Genomic DNA, 19862 nt, shown 5'->3' on the forward strand with positions numbered 1-19862 from the left:
ACTGAACTAGAGCATATTTTATAGAATAAATCCAATCCTGATGTTCATAGGAATGGAGAACCCTCTCCTATTTATCAACATCCTTCCAGAATTGTGGACTCTAGATCTGAACATGTGATTCCAGTAGCAGTTGCACCAGTGCCAAATACAGAGATAATATAGCCTTCCTACTCAAGATGTCTGTGTTCATACATCCAAGGATCACATTAGCTCTTCTTTGGCCACAGCATTGCTCCGGGAGCTTGTGTTGAGCTGATTATCCACCATGACAGCCAAGACTTTTTCAAAATCCAGTGTGTCCCAGGATAAAGAGTCTTGTGAGGATGGCCTATTTTCTTTGTTCCTAGGGTATGACTTTTTACATCTGTTGGTCTTAAAATGCATGTTGCTGGACCCTTGCTTACCAAGCAATTCAGATTACTCTGTGTCAGTGACTGGTCATTATTTACCACTCTGCCAATCTTTGTCACCTGCAACCTTTATCGATAATTTGCTTTTTCTTCCAGATCACTGATGAAAAGGTTAAATAGTATAGGACCAAAAGCAACTCCTTCAGGATCCCTCCCCAAAACACACCAGCTTGATAATGATTCCACTTTTAAGAAAGGCTATGCTGGTCTCAAAATGTATCATTCTAGTTGAATCAAAATTTTGTACAGTACCAAGTCAATTGACTTCCGTAAATCTAAGTGTTCACTTCAGCACTATTACCTTATCAACCAAACTTGTAATCTCTTAAAAATATCTGGTTGTAACCAAACAATATTTATCAAAGTTCACAGTTCACATAAATAATTACTTGTTTACTTCCCGAAAGCCTTGTGAGCCTCTTGAGCAGGAGGGGTGACTACAGATACTTACTTAGTGTCTTGCAGTAGGAAGTCTTTGTGGCACAGTACGAATTGCACACAACTGCCTTAAGGAGAAGCAGAATTGATGTGTAAAGGGAAAATGTCCATTTATACTACATCACCATAGTTGGAGGACGTCAAGACACATTTATGGTCTGATTTCTATTGTTAATAAAAAAGGGAAATCACTATGTTAATAGCATGGTTTAGTGTTTTGGAATAACTTGAATTTATTGTTTTAAGAAACATTGGAGTAGAATGACAAATGTGTGTTGTGTTTTGGTTTTGTTTCCAATAGGGAATATTTCCTAAGTCTTTTATCCGCATCAAAGAAGTTACTGTTGAAAAGAAAAGGTATTTCATTGTCATTGTTGCGTATGGTTAACTGATGTTAATGAATTTTATACTGCATCTATCTAAAATGAAAGTAGATATCTACTTGTAACATGACTCTTCAGTTTATACTGGGCTTTTATTAGTTGGGAAGTGGGAATGGAATAACTGAATTGTGAACACACTTGCAATCCCATTAAAAAGGAATAAAAATGTCTGGTTTGTTTTAACTATACAAGCTAAGGAGACCGAGAACGTAGGTATTAATAGTCACTTTGTCTTCCTAATGGAAGGATCATCACTGTCTAAGAAATAAGTTCTAGGACATTAAGTGACAAATACTTCACAGTTGGTTTGTTAGGTTTTAGCCATGTTAATTTGTCACTTTTCCCCTTCTGCTTAGAAATACAGAGAACATCGTACCTGCTGAAATTCCATTGGTGCAAGAAGTTACCACTACACTATGGGAATGGGGCAGCATTTGGAAACAACTCTATGTGGTGAGGGGAAGTTTTTGCCTGACTAAAATTAGATGGCAGATTGGCAAGAAAAATGCTTGGGATCCAGGGATGCTACATTTGCATGTTAAATAGGTTTATTTATATGTATCAAGCTGTCATTGTAATTCCCTTTGTTTTATTTCTGGAGTACAAGGCGGGATTTGAGAGAAGATTTAATTAAGAAGTGATTTCTTCATCTGAGTATTTGGATCAATACAGTGTTCTCCAGTAGTATTAAAATAAAAGATATGGCTTATAATTGTTGTTTAGAAGTAGTCAAACTTCATACTATTAGCTAATTAGTCTCCTGTGTCTGGCTCATTTTGCATAACATATTTGGCCTATGCAGTATTTGGCCTGCGCTTCAAGGAGGAGGAAGCAAGGAGAACTGATCAGGAAACTTGCAATAGACTTTTTTTGTCTGAAAATGGTAAATTCTCAAAACTGACACTTGTTTGTTTGTTGGGAAGGTTTCTCTGAGCCAGGTTAGAGCTTTTTGCAGACATGGGGGGGGATCAGATGGGTAAAGACCAGGATAGGCAATTTGTTACGACACTCACTTTCGATGTGTGAGACCTTGATTCAAGACCCTCTTCCGAATATCATCCAGATATTGGTCTGACCAGTGCAGGATACAGATGTAATATCACCTTCCTTATTCCAGTTCTCTAGCTGGGGCTTTCTTCTCCTGCACAATGAGTACCCTTTAAATAACACTGTAAAATGCACAAAACAAAACTCCTCCTAACGGCCACCAAATCACACAATTACCATCCCTGGGCTTTGAACCCTTAGCAATGTAGAGGTTAAACTATTTTGAATTGAATGCCTAGTACACAAAATGAAGGACAATGTAGGAAGCTGAAATGAAACCAAGCCCTCAACGGTGAACATTTTGTGTTTCAGACAAACAAAAAAGAGCGGTTCCAGCAGATGCAATCTATGATGTATGACCTAATGGAGTGGAGGTCACAGCTTCTATCGGGAACACTGCCTAAAGATGAACTGAAAGAACTCAAACAGAAAGTCACGTCCAAAATTGACTATGGCAACAAGTAAGTGTTTTCCTTGCGCTAAACTAGTACTGGGAACAACTACTTTATTTGCAGACATGTCACTGCTATAGAGTTGGGGGCAAATTTTCCCTGCTTCTATGTCCCTACCTGGTGAATATTGGGTGCCTACCCATCCTTTTTATCAGACCACTCCCCAACGATCCCTGCTGCAGCAGCAGACTCCATGGTCCCTTGCAGTCATGGTCATTCTTTCTTGAACAGGGCCATCCAGAATTTTCAGCTGCTCCCCTGTTTGGAATCAAACTTTTCAGGATGCATGATCTCTGTTGCTTACGCAGACAAATAGGCATATTGGAAGGATCAGTTCTAGGTTGGGCAGTTGTCACTCATATTCATATCCACTTCATATATTCAATCTGAACATCTTCACACATGCCTCACAAACAAAGGCAAGCTCCAGTCCCATACAAGATACCTGGTGGTTGTAATACCATGCTGCCCCCTGAACAAGGTTGCTGAAATATGATGGTCATGGGTAAAGTATAAGAACCTGAAGTGAACAAAATCCTGACGAAGGTGATGAGAGGGGAAAAAAATGAATTTTGAAGTTTCCAGGCCAAGCACGTTGAGATTGAGTCCATTTGGGAACCTGGTAACACAAATGAAACATCTGTGGGTTTGATGGTAGCTTCACTAATACTTTGATTGCTTCTCATTGATTCAGAGTCACCACAGCATAGCTCAACTGGCAAGCCCAGAGCAATACAGGGCAGAGCTGAGTGGTGTTGCCTTGCCTGAGATGTGAGTGAGCTTTGCAAACCAGTTTCCACTATTGGGTGACAGACTTTTTTTGCCTCTGTCGATTACTTGTACCTTTGAACTGTTGCAAATGGCTCTGGTAGTGGCAGTTCCAGGGTCTGTGTGTGACTGAACATTATGGGCTCTCTGTGGCCTGCATTTACTGTAACTTACGCAGCTGACATTAGGTGCCAGGGAAATGTGTACCTAGCCTACAGTGATTGTACCCACAGAATCAGGGATTAAATTGCCCTCTGGTTCAGATGGGGGAAAGCTATTTTTTGTAGGGAAAGAGGTGGTTTTGCTCAAGGTAGCTCATTTTCATTTACGGAGTGAGACCCCGTTCTGATTCAGACACTGCTGGTTACCACTGGACCACGTTTCTCCTGAGTCTATCCAGGAGTTTACATGGGTGTCGCTTTTAATATAAACATATTCAGCCGTTTTCCACTTAGGTCTGAACATGTTAGTTTGGGGATAGTACATGGAGCTGGATCATCTGAGATACAATGTAGCATAACAAAGGTTTCAAATTGATGAATAATGGACTTAATGATCCCTTAAGACAAATTGTGCATTCACAAGGCTTGAGTAAACAACACAAAAGTACAAAGCATGAGTAATTAATGTCTGAATCAGACATTTTCACAAATGTATCTCACGAGCTCTGATTTAATTCAGAGGAAATGTTTTTTTCAATTGATATTTCAGTTGCTTTTGTCAAAGTAGATGGTGGTGTTTTATGTTGACATTAACAGAATTATTAACTGGAGCTCTTAAAACCCTGCCCCCACTCCAGCTTCAAATCCTCTACCATCTGTAGACTCAACGGAAACATGATGCAGGTGCAGAGAGAATATTTTTTTCTTTTCATTCTGTTTAGCTGGTTCAATTCAATGACTTGTTCATTCAAAGTTAAGAAACCAACTGGAAGGTGAAAAAGCAGGAAAGCTTGTTTTCTTCTTACAATATATGAATAAATACTAGGTGTGAGAGGATGACATCTAACACTTTTAAAATATTGAAGGACATGGTGACCAGACACTGAGTTCAATTCATTAACTAAAGATAATAATTCCTTTGTATAATCATTTTTAAATGAAAAATATGTTTAAGAAAAAAATACTAATCTATCTAGCACTCTTATGATAGTTTTACTTTACATTTTAAAATGTTTTTTACATTTGAATTGAATTTGCATTTCCATCCAAATAAGCTTAACATAAATCACAGGGAAGAAATTAAATCACGTAGTAAATAAGAAATACACCATTCACCATTGTTTAACATAATCAAAACGTAAAAAAAAGCATCTGAATAAAATAAGGTAAGCTATACAATTGCCTAAATAAATGTGTATCGATATAGTGCGTTGTCCTGGTTAGCAAAAAGAAGCATCAAATATAGTGTAAAGATTGTCGTTAGTCACAATAATGTTTCAATGATTCCCAACTAATGAGAATCAACGTTTCCTTTGGAAAATAACTAAAAAGTACAAGTGCAGAAGCTGATTAAAATCAATAATTTAAATCAAGGTTCCCTGCTTGCTGATTGAAATCACAATGACAATTGTAGGTTTCAGAGTAACAGCTGTGTTAGTCTGTATTCGCAAAAAGAAAAGGAGTACTTGTGGCACCTTAGAGACTAACCAATTTATTTGAGCATAAGCTTTCGTGAACTACAGAGCTCACAAAAGCTTATGCTCAAATAAATTGGTTAGTCTCTAAGGTGCCACAAGTACTCCTTTTCTTTTTGCGAATGACAATTGGTAATTTAACATTTTGAATTTAAATCTGTCAGCCCTGGGGGAGGCTCAGGTGTTGGGGGTGGAGGGTGCCCGTCTGAGAGGGGGGAGTGATGAATTGCTGTGGGCACAAAAGAGGAGTGAGGAGGTGCTAGGGGCAGAATGGGTCACTGGGGGTTGCTGGGGTGTGAGAAAAATAGTGCTGGGGCACAGACTGTGTTTGTTCCAAAGAAAGCAGGGCTCTAAGAACAAGATAGAACCTGGAAGGGGGCAGATTTCTATATATGGAAGACACACCCTATGGTGAGAGTGTGGAGTCTTGAGAGAGTGCCTCCCCTTTTCTCTACTCAGGGTCTCAATCTTGGTGGAGGGGAGAATCAGTGGGTAAGGGATCTGGAGAGGAGGAGAGTTCCAAGACAATTGTGAAAGAACCAAGGAGAATGGAGAGGGTGGGAAATGTTTGGCAGAGGAATCGAATTTGGCAGAAAGGGTTGAAGCCAAATGGAGCACACTGAGAGGGTAGAACAGAGTGACATGAAATAGGAGGGGACAGACAGAGATACTTCATCACTCTACTGGGGAAGGCTTATACCCTAATAAGGAAGAAGAGGCAAAGTCTTCATGAAGTCAACTCGTGGTCTGGCTATTGCTCAATTTTATTTTACACGATAGGCATTTGGATGCTGTAAGGATAGGTGGCAGTATAAAACCCTAATATGGGTATGTAAAGGGAAAACCAAAGCTTGAAAAAAACTGTGAGGAAAGATGTTTAGGTTTTTTTTCCTTACTTTTGTTGAAGATACTGAGCATCATCAGATGTATTACTTAAATTATGTATGTTCTCCTTGTTTTATTAAACTGAACTGACTGCTTCAACATTCCAAGCAGCTTATTATGAATCCCATTTCAAAAACTGTCAGTTGAATGTAATTTGTTCGAGAAGAGAATAATCCCATTTTATGGAGTGATTTTTTTTCAATCTCCACAGGATACTTGAGCTAGATTTAATAGTTAGAGATGAAGATGGAAATATCTTGGATCCAGATAAAACCAGCGTCATTAGCCTATTTCATGCACATGAAGAAGCTACTAATAAAATTACAGAGCGAATTAAAGAAGAAATGGTATGAACAATTTGCCAAAATTGGCCTTTCCTTTCAGAAAATGTTAATTCAGTTTACAGGGTGTTACCTGTTTGTTTAAACTTGATTTTTCTCCCAGTAAAACCAATGGAAGTTTTGCCACCAATTTAAAGGAGCAGTTTCTGATCCCTAGTTGATAAATTATGGAACATGTCACCTTAGCTGTAAATATTTACTTTGTTTTACCAGACTTTGTCAAAATTTGCCTAACAGTGACTTCAGCAAGTTTCTCTGTGCATTGAATAAGATGAAAAAGGGCAACTGTTGATCTAACCCAACAACTGAAGAATAGACATGAGTGTTAATGACTGGCACTGGATTAAATACCTGGGCAAAGATGTCAAATCTCAATGCCTAAAATAAGATTCTTAAATGAATGGCTAGCCTCTGATGTGGTTTGACTTCCACAACTGCTAGTTTGTAGAATTAGAGCAGAAGAACATAGGAATGGCCTACTGGGTCAGACCAAAGGTCCATCTAGCCCTGTATCCCACCTTCTGACAGTGGCCAGTGCCAGCTGCCCCAGAGGGAATGAACAGAACAGGTAATCATCAAGTAATCCATCCCCTGTCACCCATTCCCAGCTTCTGGCAAACAGAGGCTAGGGACACCATCCCTGCCCATCCTGGCTAATAGCCATTGATCGACCTATCCTCTATGAATTTATCTCGTTCTTTTTTGAAGCCTGTTATAGTCTTGGCCTTCACAACATCCTCTGGCAAGGAGTTCCACAGGTTGACTGTGTGTTGTGTGGAAAAAATATTTCCTTCTGTTTGTTTTAAACCTGCTGCCTATTAATTTCATTTGGTGGGCCCGAGTTCTTGTGTTAGGAGGAGGAGTAAATAACACTTCCTTATTTACTTTCTCCACACCAGTCATGATTTTATAGACCTCTATCATATTCCTCCTTCGTCCCTTTTCCAAGGTGAAAAGTCCCACTCGTCTTCATACGGCAGTCATTCCAAACCCCTAATACTTTGTTGCCCTTTTCTGAACCTTTTCCAATTCAAATATATCTTTTTTGAGATGGGGTGATCACATCTGCATACAGTATTCAAGATGTGGGCGTACCATGGATTTATATAGAGGCAATATGATATTTTCTGTCTTATTATCTATTCCTTTTTAAATTATTCTCAACATTCTGTTCGCTTTTTTGACTGCCATGCACGTTGCGTGGATGTTTTCAGAGAACTATCCACAATGACTCTAAGATATCTTTCTTGAGTGGTAACCGCTAATTTAGACTCCGTCATTTTATATGTATAGTTTGGAATGTGTTTTCCAGTTGCTGCTCCTATTGAATTTTGGCCACTTACCTGGGACTTAGGAGCTTTATTTAGATACCAAGTCTTGAAAATACTGGCCATGGGATATAAGCTGCTGCCAGTTAGTTGGTCTGACTCTGCCAAAAGGTTGAATGCGTATGAGAGAGGAAGTGGGTAAACTTAACAACTCTTGGCATGCTTGCTGATGATGTCAAGGTCTACATGATCAGAGCACACACATAATCTGCAGTCACATTTTAAAACATGGCTCACATGATTACACTTCATTGTCTTTATAAATATTAAATTTATCCCAAGAACTATCAAGTGACATAAGGTTTGGTCTTTTTTTTCTTATTGATCACAATGTAAATCAAGGTTTCAGAGGAACAGCCGTGTTAGTCTGTATTCGCAAAAAGAAAAGGAGGACTTGTGGCACCTTAGAGACTAACCAATTTATTTGAGCATTGCCACAAGTCCTCCTTTTCTTTTTAATGTAAATCAAATGAGGCATATGTTAAAGAAGAACAAAATGTTTGAGTGAATTATGAAATCTCCAAATCATGACTACCATGAATAATGCATCGTAAATCAATATTTAACACCACATTCCTTGTCAGTCAGAAGCTCAGTTGAATAAACAGTGCTTCCCAAATGTGGAAAGGTCATCACTAAGCAATACAAGACAGATTAAAGCCCTGCTAACCTGAGTCACTTCTAGAGAATGTATTGTATTCTTTCTTTAAACATGTAGTGCAAGGTGCAATCACTGATTAAAACATCAGAGGGTCTCATATATACTTACTTTAAGGACAGTCCAGGAACAGATTCACCGCTCATCACCTTGTTCATACAGGCTGTGTATGTGAGTGAACATCTTATGCACCGTCCAGCATTTTAGGAATGTATGGAGTAGTGGTTAGGTGCTAGGAAAGACTGTAAAGTGTGATAAATGTTTTAGGCTAAATTCTACCCCACTATGTTCCTTAAATTGAGAGCAGAACTGGGCCATTTTCAGACAAACCTTGAGTATAGAGCAGTAAGTGCAGGTCTTGCTGGCATTCAAATTAGTTTGGTCGAATTAATAATTTTCCTCTTTCTGTGTGTAGTCAAAGGATCAACCGGACTATGGAACATACTCCCGAATCTCCTCATCCCCCACGTACAGCCTTTACGTCTTTGTAAGAAATTTTGTATGCCGAATAGGAGAAGATGCAGAACTCTTCATGTCATTATATGATCCCCAGAAACACACAGTTATAAGGTAGGCTATATTATTTTCCCCGGGAGAATGAATAGTAAAGTGAGTTGCTCAAACTGGAGAGGGAGTGTAATGTCCAATGTACACACAAAGGGGAAAACTGTAAAAGAAAGTTTTAGAAGGAAAAACCACATGCACTGCTGGAATCTAGTGATGCTAGGCTGGAGTATTGTGTAATAGCAAACAACTAAACTATATTGAGAGCAAATGGACCAGATGGTCTTGGCTTGAGTGTGCTCTGAAATCTTAAGTGACTGCTGATATTGCTTCAGAGCTGGCTGACTTCCACATTGTGTAGGATTTCTTGAGCAAAGATTAATGAAATGTTAAGTCAGTTTTAGAGTTTGTTCAGTCTTCGTTTGGAATAACTACTTGCAGTCGATGTAGCAAGTGAGGCATCAAATGTTGTGAGTTCAGTATGATTGGTCTAAGTCCAGCCTTAACCACTCAATCAAAACAGTAACGCATTTGGGCAGAAGCTGAGCTGTTTGTTCAAATGTGTACAAAAATAAAAGTCAAGGTCACTGTTATCGCTGGTAGGCAGACAACCTTGAGGCAGCTACAGAGATTCAGTAAATGGACAGTTTGCTGCTGTGAAAAATGTTTCTTTGCCTCATTGCCAAAACAGAAGCTTTTGCAACAGGCAATGGAGAATACAAACATCTGACCATCAACAGCTAAAATGTGTTTAATTATGAGAGTTTCCATCACCTTGACTACCAATGCCTAGGTGATTAGTATGGAAGAAATTCTATTGATGGGAAAAGCAGGGGATTATGTTTATATGTAGGACCATATAGGAGAATCAAATAATACTGGATTTTAGGATCAGGACTGGAGCGACAGAACACTTACATAAGACGTACACACATGCTCCCTTTCTATTGAGCAATTCTTATATTTGGGTTATAAATTAATCTGACAAGTTCTCAGATTTGAAGATTGCTGTACTGGATTCATTCTTTGACGAATTGTGTGTTTTTTGGGAAGAAGTTTGACAAAACTAGCAATGTGCTGTAAACTTGCATAAGGAGACTTTTTTTCTCTTTTCCGAATGGGAAGACAGCAAACAATGGGTAAAATTTAAAAGGGGCAAATCCCTAAATGCTGGGTGCAGGGGAACCCAGTAGAGTTCCAGCTCTTTGCCCTTGAGATCTTGGCCTTTTGTGGCTTTGTAGCAGTGCATATCCTACTACCCTCTTCAATCAGTTACTCTGGGCAAGGCCTTCTGCTGCTACAAAGAAGGTGGGAGAGTGGTGGTTGTTGGTAACGGGATAGCACCTATAGGCCCTACTGTGCTAGGTGCTGTACACACATGTAATAAAGAAGACAGCCTCTAATGCCAAGGAGCTCACTGACCAGGCACATGAAGGCAACAGGAGGTGAAAAACAAACAAATGGGGCCCAAGAGGAGAAAAAAGAAGTACTGAAACTATTATTTTAAGTATAATAAACTGCGCTAATAGGACACACACTCTCTAGTCACTGTTGAGAAATTAGTAGGTATTGAAACCAGGTAAATTCAAGGATGTACAGAAGGAGAACAATGTAGTAGCATTGCCATTTTTTCATTTGGGAGTTGTTCACATGCATAGGGATGGGGGTTCCACGACCGCCACTCCCAAAAGGAGGAGGAAGGTGGTGGTGGTTGAACTCCCTCCAAAGGGGGACTTAATCATGTGTCTGCTGTCCTGACTGGGAAAGCCAAGAAGTGTGCTGCTTGCCAGGAGCTAGGATTCCCGATGTGACGGAGAGACTACCAAGACTCATCAAGCCCTCGGATCGCTACCCCTTCCTGCCTGTCCATGTGGGCACCAATGATACTGCCAAGAATGACTGAGCGGATCACTGCAGACTACGTAGCTCTGGAAAGAAGGATAAAGGAGCTTGAGGTGCAAGTGGTGGTCTTGTCTATCCTCTCTGTGGAAGGAAAAGGCCTGGGTAGAGACTGTCAAATCATGGAAGTCAATGAATAGTTACCAGGTGGTGGTGAAGAGAAGGCTTTGGATTCTTTGATCATGGACTGGTTTCCAAGAAGGAGGATTGCTAGGCATAGACGGGCTCCACCTAACAAAGACAGTGAAGAGCATCTTAGCAAGTAGGCTGGCTAAACTAGTGAGGAGGGCTTTAAACTAGATTCACTGGGGAACGGAGACCAAAGCCCTGGGGTAAGTGGGGAAGTGGGATACCAGGAGGAAGCATGAGCAGGAGAGCACAAGAGGGGAGGACTCATACTAAGAAAACTCACTGATCATCCTGCAAAAAGCCTGGGAAACCAGCAGGGAGAACTGGAAGTCCTGACACAGTCAAGGAATTACGATGTGGTTGGAATAACAGAGACTTGGTGGGATAACTCGCATGACTGGAGTACTGTCATGAATGGATATGAACTGTTCAGGAAGGACAGGCAGGGCAGAAAAGGTGGGGGAGTTGCATTGTATGTAAGAGAGTAGTGTGACTGCTCAGAGCTCCGGTATGAAACTGCAGAAAAACCTGAGTCTCTGGATTAAGTTTAGAAGCATGAGCAACAAGGGTGATGTCGTGGTGGGAATCTGCTATAGACTACCAGACCAGGGGGATGAGGTGGACGAGGCTTTCTTCCGGCAATTCGCAGGAGTTACTAGATCACAGGCCGTGGTTCTTGCAGCCTCCCAATATCTGCTGGTAGAGCAATACAGCAGTGCATAGACAATCCAGGAAGTTTTTGGAAAGTGTAGGGGACATTTTCGTGGTGCAAGTGCTGGAAGAACCAACTAGAGGCAGAGCTCTTAACCTGCTGCTCACAAACTGGGAAGAATTAGTAGGGGAAGCAAAAGTGGATAAGAACCTGGGAGGCAGTGACCATGAGCTGGTTGAGTTCAGGATCCTGACGCAAGGAAGAAAGGGAGCAGCAGAATATGGACCCTGGACATCAGAAAAGCAGCTTTTGACTCCCTCATGGAACTGATGGGCAGGATCCCCTGGGAGAATAACATGAAGGGGAAAGAAGTCCAGGAGAGCTGGCTGTATTTTAAAGAATCCTTATTGAGGTTGCAGGAACAAACCTTCCTGATGTGTAGAAAGAATAGTAAATATGGCAGGCGACTAGCTTGGCTTAACAGTGAAATCCTTGCTGATCTTAAACACAAAAAAGAAGCTTACAAGAAGTGGAAGATTGGACAAATGACCAAATCACATACAAGGTCAGCTCCAAGACTATGGCAGTGGGCAGCACAGTATGAGGAGGAGGTGACCAGCTCTCTGTGGAGAAAGAAGTGGTTTAGGACTAAAGTAACTCACTTAGTCGTCCCGGTTAATGTTGTTTCGTCGTTGCTGATCAATTAGGGAACATGCTCATTTAAAGTTGTGCAATGCTCCCTTATAATGGTTGCTTGACGGCTGCCTGCTTTGTCCACTACTTGCAGGAAGAGCAGCCAGTTGCAGCTAGTTGGTGGGGGCTAGGAACCAGGGTGGACTGGCAGCCCCTAATCAGTTCCACGCTCCCCTAAGTTCCCTGTGCAGCAGCAACCCAGCAGGCTACCAATTACCAGCAGTTCAGCTGTCCCTCCCCGCACTGCCATGTGCTGCTCCTGCCCTCTGCCTTAGAGCTGCTCTTGGGAGCCTCCTGCTTGCTGTGTGGCGGTGGGAAGGGGGCTAATGTCAGGGTGTCCCCCTCCCCACTGCCCCTGCCCCAGCTTACCCCTTCTCCATACAGAGCAGGGTGGGGACAGGGCAGGGCTCAGGATGGAGCCCACAGCTGCTGTTTCAACTTCCTGATCTTTTTAAAGGCAATGTACTTAGTTGGGTCAGCATACTTAAAGGGGCAATGCACATCTCTCTCTCTCTTCTCCCTTCCCCCCCCCGAACACACACATGGTGTGTGTCTCTGTCTGTCATGCTGTCTCCCCTCCCTCCATTCGCGCTGCCTTGTCATGTGTGAGGCTACATTAACAACAATGTGTTAACCCTTGAGGCTCAGCCGAGTGCTAGTTCATCATTTAGCAGTAAGGCATTCCCTGGGAAATATCCCACCCTCTTCCACACACTAACTTCAACACCTCAACTTCACAATCATCATTGCTGTGTATAGTATTCAACTGTTTGTTTAAAACTTCTACTGTGTGTGTATATATGTGTGTGTATGTATATAATTTTTTGTGTGGTGACCTTTTTTTTCCCTGGAACCTATTCCCCCTTATTTACATTAATTCTTATGGGAAAGTAACATCGTTTTGCTTAAAGTTGCATTTTTCAGGAATATAACTACAACATTAATCGAGAAGTTACTGTATTTAGAAAAGCTGGATAAGGACAAGTCCATGGGGCTGGATGCACTGCATCTGAGGGTGCTAAAGGAGTTGGCTGATGTGATTGCAGAGCCATTGGCCATTATCTTTGAAAACCTATGGCGATCAGGGGAGGTCCCGGACAACTGGAAAAAGGCTAATGTAGTGCCCATCTTTAAAAAAGGGAAGAAGGAGGATCAGGGGAACTACAGGCCAGTCAGCCTCACTTCAGTCCCTGGAAAAATCATGGAGCAGGTCCTCAAGGAATCAATTCTGAAGCCCTTAGAGGAGAGGAAAGTGATCAGGAACAGTCAGCATGGATTCACCAACGGCAAGTCGTGCCTGACTAATCCAATTGCCTTCTATGATGAGATAACTAGTTCTGCACCCTCAGCAAGTTTGCAGATGACACTAAACTGGGAGGAGTGGTAGATACACTGGATGATAGGGATAGGATACAGAGGGACCTAGACAAATTAGAGGATTGGGCCAAAAGAAACCTGATAAGGTTCAACAAGGATAAGTGCAGAGTCCTGCACTTAGGATGGAAGAATCCCATGCACTGCTACAGACTAGGGACCGAGCGGCTAGGAAGCAGTTCTGCAGAAAAGGACCTGGGGATTACAGTGGATGAGAAGCTGGATACGAGTCAACCTTGTGCTCTTGTTGCCAAGAAGGCTACCCACATTTTGGGCTGTATAAGTAGGGGCATTGCCAGCAGGGACATGATCATTCCCCTCTATTCGGCATTGGCGAGGCCTCATCTGGAGTACTGTGTCCAGTTTTGGGCCCCACACTACAAGAAGGATGTGGATAAATTGGAAAGCATCCAGCGGAGGGCAACAAAAAGGATTAGGGTGCTGGAGCACATGACTTATGAGGAGAAGCTGATGGAACTGAGATTATTTAGTCTGCGGAAGAGAAGAATGGTGGGGGGCGGGTTGATAACTGCTTTCAACTACCTGAAAGGGGGTTCAAAAGAGGATAGATCTAGTCTGTTCTCAGTGGTACCAGATGACAGAATGAGGAGTAATAGTCTCAAGTTGCAGTGGGGGAGGTTTAGGTTGGATATTAGGAAAAACTTTTTCACTAGGAGGGTGGTGAAGCACTGGAATGGGTTACCTAGGGAGGTGGTGGAATCTCCTCCTTTAGAGGTTTTTACAGTCAGGCTTGACCACTTCTCTTGGTAGTTCATTCCGAGGGGTAATTTGAGGTGGTTTAAAAAAAAAAAAAGTAATCATAATTACATAAATACTTTGTTGAGGTGGACTTACTCCATGGAAGATGAAGTTCATTTCTTTGTTTTGGCTTTCAAATGAGAGGTGCTTTCCCTTGGATATTTCCACCTGCGCTTATACAATCTTGGGAGGTTGGTGGATGTACTGTGATGGATTGGGCTTCTAATTGTTTTTCATTCATGCATTGTTGCAAGAAGTGAGAGATGCTGGTTACTTTTCGGCACATGTGCAGGAGCCGGACTTGTAAACATAAACCTACAACATATTTTGACAAATGATTAAGTCTTCTGTGTTTTAAGCCTATACATTCAAATAGTCAAAAACAAAATATTAAAAATTGATGATAATGGGGCTGATGATGTTTCATATTTACTCAGATACAATAGAAATGGAATTTTTTTTGCTTAGCGTTTTAAAATGATTTTGGATCCCTGTTTTTGGGCACAAAAATGGCAACACAATATTTTCTTTGGGATGTGTACTTAGGAAAAAACGTTCAGTGACTGGAACAATGCGAAGAGTGAGGGAAATGGTCAAATCATGCATAATGAATCTAAAGATGTGGTACTGTATGGTATTCTCTTATGTGTTTTGTATTAAGCAGTACTACAGTACTTAATAACACATGGTGAAGAATTTTGTTAAATGACATTAACAAATTATTTCTTTCTCTCTTTAAACAGTGAGAATTACTTGGTGAGATGGGGGAGTAAAGGTTTTCCAAAGGAGATTGATATGCTCAACAATCTGAAAGTGGTGTTCACTGTGAGTAAACATTTTTCATATTTGACTAGATTTTGAATTTGCAAATAGGATTCTCATTTCTGATGATCACTCCCAGAATTTTTTGTGTTTTGGGGGAAGGCTTGAATGACCTCAGAAAGGAAGTTAGCCTGAGTAATTAAATGGAGAGGAGCATTTGCAAACTAACTCTGTTTGGATCTGAGTTTGCTTCCTACTATGTCATGTTTGATTAACCGGTCTTACTACTTAAAGGATTTTCACTTCAAGTCCAATTAAGTTGGCTCATTACAAGTAATAATTTTAAGATGGAGGATGTTTGTGCACTCTGCTTATGGTTATATGAGCAAAAGGGTATATGAATGACCTAGTAGGACAGACAGAAATTATTTAGATGAAGCTGTTTGACATTTATTCATGTCTCTGATTTGTCAAATTATTTGGCAAAAGTTAATGTTCATACCATTACTGATGCAAATATCAAAATCTAGTAGAATTTCAGTACTAAACCTGTAGACAGATGTTGTATAATAAGCAGGGGGATGTAGATATCAATCAGGCATTCATATTGCAGAACAGTAACCAGTGATTCATGACATAAATATATAAAGAGATGAAGACATCACTAAATCAGTGTCACTGAATATTAATGAAAAAATTATCTAACCAACATAGTGACTTAGTTTCCCCAATCAAATGAACCTGAGGAACCTTGGAAGAGCCTTCATATTTGGAAATTCTCCTTACACGGTTAATGGGAACTTACTAAAAATGATAAACAACCATGCATATATTCGTAAATTATTTTCAGTGTAATGTTAAGGGTGTAAACTACATAATGTCCATAAATACTCAGAGGTGAAAAAAAGTGGTGGATGATATAGTTGTGGTAGGAGAGAATTTCTGAAAATTTTTTTCTTTTAGAACCAGATAATTTTGAGGCTCTATAATGTCTCTTCCAAGTGTGTCTCTAGTCTACTGAAAGAGCTGCTACTCAAACCCTAATTCTCAGCATCATAACTTGAAGCTGGACTTAAATGTTTTGCTGAGTTAAACTGGGGTTAAGTACACACAATTAACTTTAGTGGGGCTTAATGTGCTTAAAGTGATGTTGAAAGTCATATTGAAGCCACAAGCGGAGAATATTATCGCTGAAGAACAAGCTGGCTTTCATGCTGAAGAAGCACCACAGAACAGATTTTCAACTATCATGATCTATGTGAGAAGTACTTACAACACCAGCAAGACATCTACCATGTCTTTATTAACTTCAAGATGGCGTTTGACAGAGTATGGCATGAAGCTCTCTGGGCAACCATGAAGTACAGTGTTGGTTGTAAGCTTATTCCAATCATTAAACAACTGTATTCCAAGGCCAGCAGTGCAGTTCTCATCAATGGCACAACAGGAAAGTGGTTTTGCATCTGATGAACTGGGTTTTAGCCCATGAAATCTTATGCCCAAATAAATTTCTTAGTCTCTAAGGTGCCACAAGGACTCCTCGTTGTTTTTGCTGATACAGACTAACATGGCTACCGCTCTGAAACATATCACTGTCAGTCGACAAGAGCTGGAGACAGTGAAACAGTTCAAGTATTTCACTGATGAAAGATCAAAGGCAGAAATTCTGGCAAGAACTGCGCAAATAACAGCAGCAGTGGCAAAGCTAAAGCCATTTTGGAGAAATAAGAACTTCCAAACTGAAACTTCTGTATGCACGCAAGATGTGGACCCTTAAGGCAAAATTTGAATGGAAAATACAGATAGGAGAGAAGATACTTACTTAAAATCCTGGGCATCTCCTACTTAAACCACATCACTAATGAAGAGGTCTGCAACATCATCACCCAATGTACTGGGTCATATGAAGACCTCCTGATGACAGTGAACAAGCGCAAGCTGAAGTGGTATGGTCATGTAACAAGATTATCTGGCCTATCCAAGATCATCCTCCAAGGGACAGTACAGGAAAAAAGAGGTGGACAGAAGAAGAGATGGATTGACAACATAAAAGAATGGACACGAATGGACATTGCAGAGACTCAAGCACTGACACACAATTGTCAGGGGTGGAGACAATTGGTTGCTCATCAGTGATGGTACCCCAACAACCAATGCAGTTATGGGAGTGATGATGAATGTGCTTAAAAGCTCAGTTGAACCAGAGCAAAATCTTCCTTCTCATATACGTTTAAATCTTTGTACTACACCCCTACTTAATCTATGATAGCCCCTCTGACTGATGCCTTTAGCCCTGTCTACAATAAAGAGTATCTTTTAGATTCAGGAGCTTTTGCAGCACTAGCTCTTGGGTGAGTAGATTGCCAACGCCCTCACCATTTTATTTAGAATCACTGGTGTTAGCAATGCTGGACATTGCTGAAAAAATATATGGATATCTTTTGTCTCGTCTCATTCTCAGGTCTGTGCATTATTTGGAAAAGTCTCCAATTTCATGTATAACAGGGGCCTGATCCAAAGCTCACTGAAGTTGAGGGAAACCTGAATACCCTTTTTGTCCTTTCTTTGAAACTCATTTTAACATACCGTTTCCCACAGAATGTGAAATATCTCCTCCTCTTTCCTCACATGCACTGTTGCCCTGTGCAGCGTTTTCCTGAGAATGAGATGGTATCACCATGTATAAGAGCTTTGTGTTGGAAGTGTGTTGGGCACTGTGATGGTGCGATATAAATAAATGCCTGAATGCCCTATTTGTGAGATGAAGTTGCATAAGCCAAATCAAGTACAAGTATTGAGATAGTTAAGCTAAATTAAGCAGAAATATTTATCTTGAGTTAATTTGAAAGTGTACCATGAAATATAAATAAATAAATAAATAAATATGGTGCACAACATGGATGAGTATATGTTGCTGTACTTCAGCATTTTGTGACTTACTTTAATTACACAGCCTTAACATTACATACATTGGTGTTTTTTAATTTCAAGAAGAAGAGGGAAGGGGAAGAAAAGAAATTTGCCCTTTTCTGATATTTTAAATGTTCCCTGTTAGATTTCGAATTTGGCTTCTCATGAAGGTTAGTTGACTGGGAGAAGGGTCAGAGTTCAGACTTAATTAACTGATCACAGATGGGGGCATGGTGAGTTCTGACTTGAGCTTCTGCTAATGTAAGCTAGAGGGCAGCCTTCTGCAGGCTGGGTTAAAAAGGCAGCAGCACATCAGTTTACTTGAAGGCTGATGTATTATTTCCACTGAATACATCCGATGAAGTGAGCTGTAGCTCACGAAAGCTTATGCTCAACTAAATTTGTTAGTCTCTGAGGTGCCACAAGTACTCCTTTTCTTTTTGCGAATACAGACTAACACGGCTGCTACTCTGAAACCTATTGCTAAGGCTGCGAGTTTGTCACAGAAGTCACGGATGCCGTGACTTTCTGGGACTTCCGCAGTTGGCTCTGAGCAGTCAGCCTCAGCCGCTGGAGCAGGGGCCAGCTATTGGCACCCTAGGGTCTCCCAGAGCAGCAGCACCTCAGGACCCCAGGAGCAGCTAAGTTTTAGTAGGGGTATTTATAATAAAAGCCATTGATGGGTCACAGGATGTGAATTTTTGTTTACTAAAAATACCCTGCTAAAACTTAGCCTTACTAGTTGACAACAGAAAAAGTTAGACACAGAATTAAACTATTTCAATGCAAGAAGTTTCTAGGGAGCCGAAAGAATGGCCAAGATCTCCTAAAATTATGGGACCTGTAGCTTTTCCATTCTTGTAGTGTTCTCCTTGTTTCTGATGCTAAGGCCATGATTTGACTGCATTAAAATGACATATTATTGCTCATGCAAATAATCCCTGATTTATGGAAGCCCAGTCCACCCCTGAGCTTTCTAGACTAGAAAGTTCTGACGATTAGTGTGATGTCATAAAGGGAGCTGGCCTTTTTGGGAAGGCGGAAAACTTTGCAGACAACACTGACTGTGCTTAATGATTTTATTTTCAGTTGGGCATACATTCCCAACTCCCGTCCCAATTTTTTTCCCCAAACTTGCCTTGGATGTACTTCTAAATTGGAACTGGTTACGTGTGGAGTTTCCATCCAGTGATTGGTAAATTGGGGTGTCACATTTGGAGAAGGAAAAAGAAAGTGGATATTTTTTTTCCACTTTTTTGAACTGAAAAATGGCTGAAGAGATTTTGCTTCAAAATGTTAGCTATGGACCAAAAACATGAGACTTTCAAACTAAAAATGACTTCATGAAAACTTGCTGAGTGTGAGAGACAGGGGAACAAGGATATAAATTCAAGTCTTGTGCAATCCCAATGATATTAGTTGCTACCAGGCAACCACTAAACAATAACTGTATCCTCTCCTTTCCTGTTGTAAGTGGAAGTGAAAGAAATCTTATGACTGAGTCTGTCCTCACAATCTATCCCAAGTCTTGAAGATTCAGGATATTTGTATGAGTTTTCAAGCTCTTAGATGCTTATCCTACACAGTTTCTGAAACTTTTCTGACTTGCAGTTCTTTGTTGTGCTGTGAGGATAATTTTTTAGTTTTCAGTAACATTAGAATAAATTGCAAAGACTGCGAATCTCATCAGAAGCAATGAAACTCTACGTTCCATTTCTGACTGCACTCCCAAATTGCAGTCAGGCTGTTTCTCTGGATGTGGGCCAAAATACCATGATAAATACTTCTTTACAACATTGTGCGTTGACTACTTAAATGCATGTAGTAAATTAAG

At 40.7% G+C, this 19862-nt stretch overlaps 1 protein-coding gene across 1 annotated transcript in view; it reads left to right on the top strand.

Moving 5' to 3' along the window:
- DOCK2 (dedicator of cytokinesis 2) overlaps positions 1-19862 on the top strand; it is a 501787-nt gene that overhangs the window by 44597 nt on the left and 437328 nt on the right. Inside the window, exons 4-9 of the mRNA XM_073355961.1 lie at positions 1150-1205; positions 1588-1684; positions 2591-2739; positions 6231-6366; positions 8762-8916; positions 15100-15181. Coding sequence (XP_073212062.1) covers positions 1150-1205; positions 1588-1684; positions 2591-2739; positions 6231-6366; positions 8762-8916; positions 15100-15181 — 675 coding nt within the window. The remainder of the gene's footprint in view (positions 1-1149; positions 1206-1587; positions 1685-2590; positions 2740-6230; positions 6367-8761; positions 8917-15099; positions 15182-19862) is intronic.

The sequence above is a fragment of the Lepidochelys kempii genome, chromosome 8 (assembly GCF_965140265.1).
Source record: "Lepidochelys kempii isolate rLepKem1 chromosome 8, rLepKem1.hap2, whole genome shotgun sequence".
Classification (NCBI taxonomy): Eukaryota; Metazoa; Chordata; order Testudines; family Cheloniidae; genus Lepidochelys; species Lepidochelys kempii.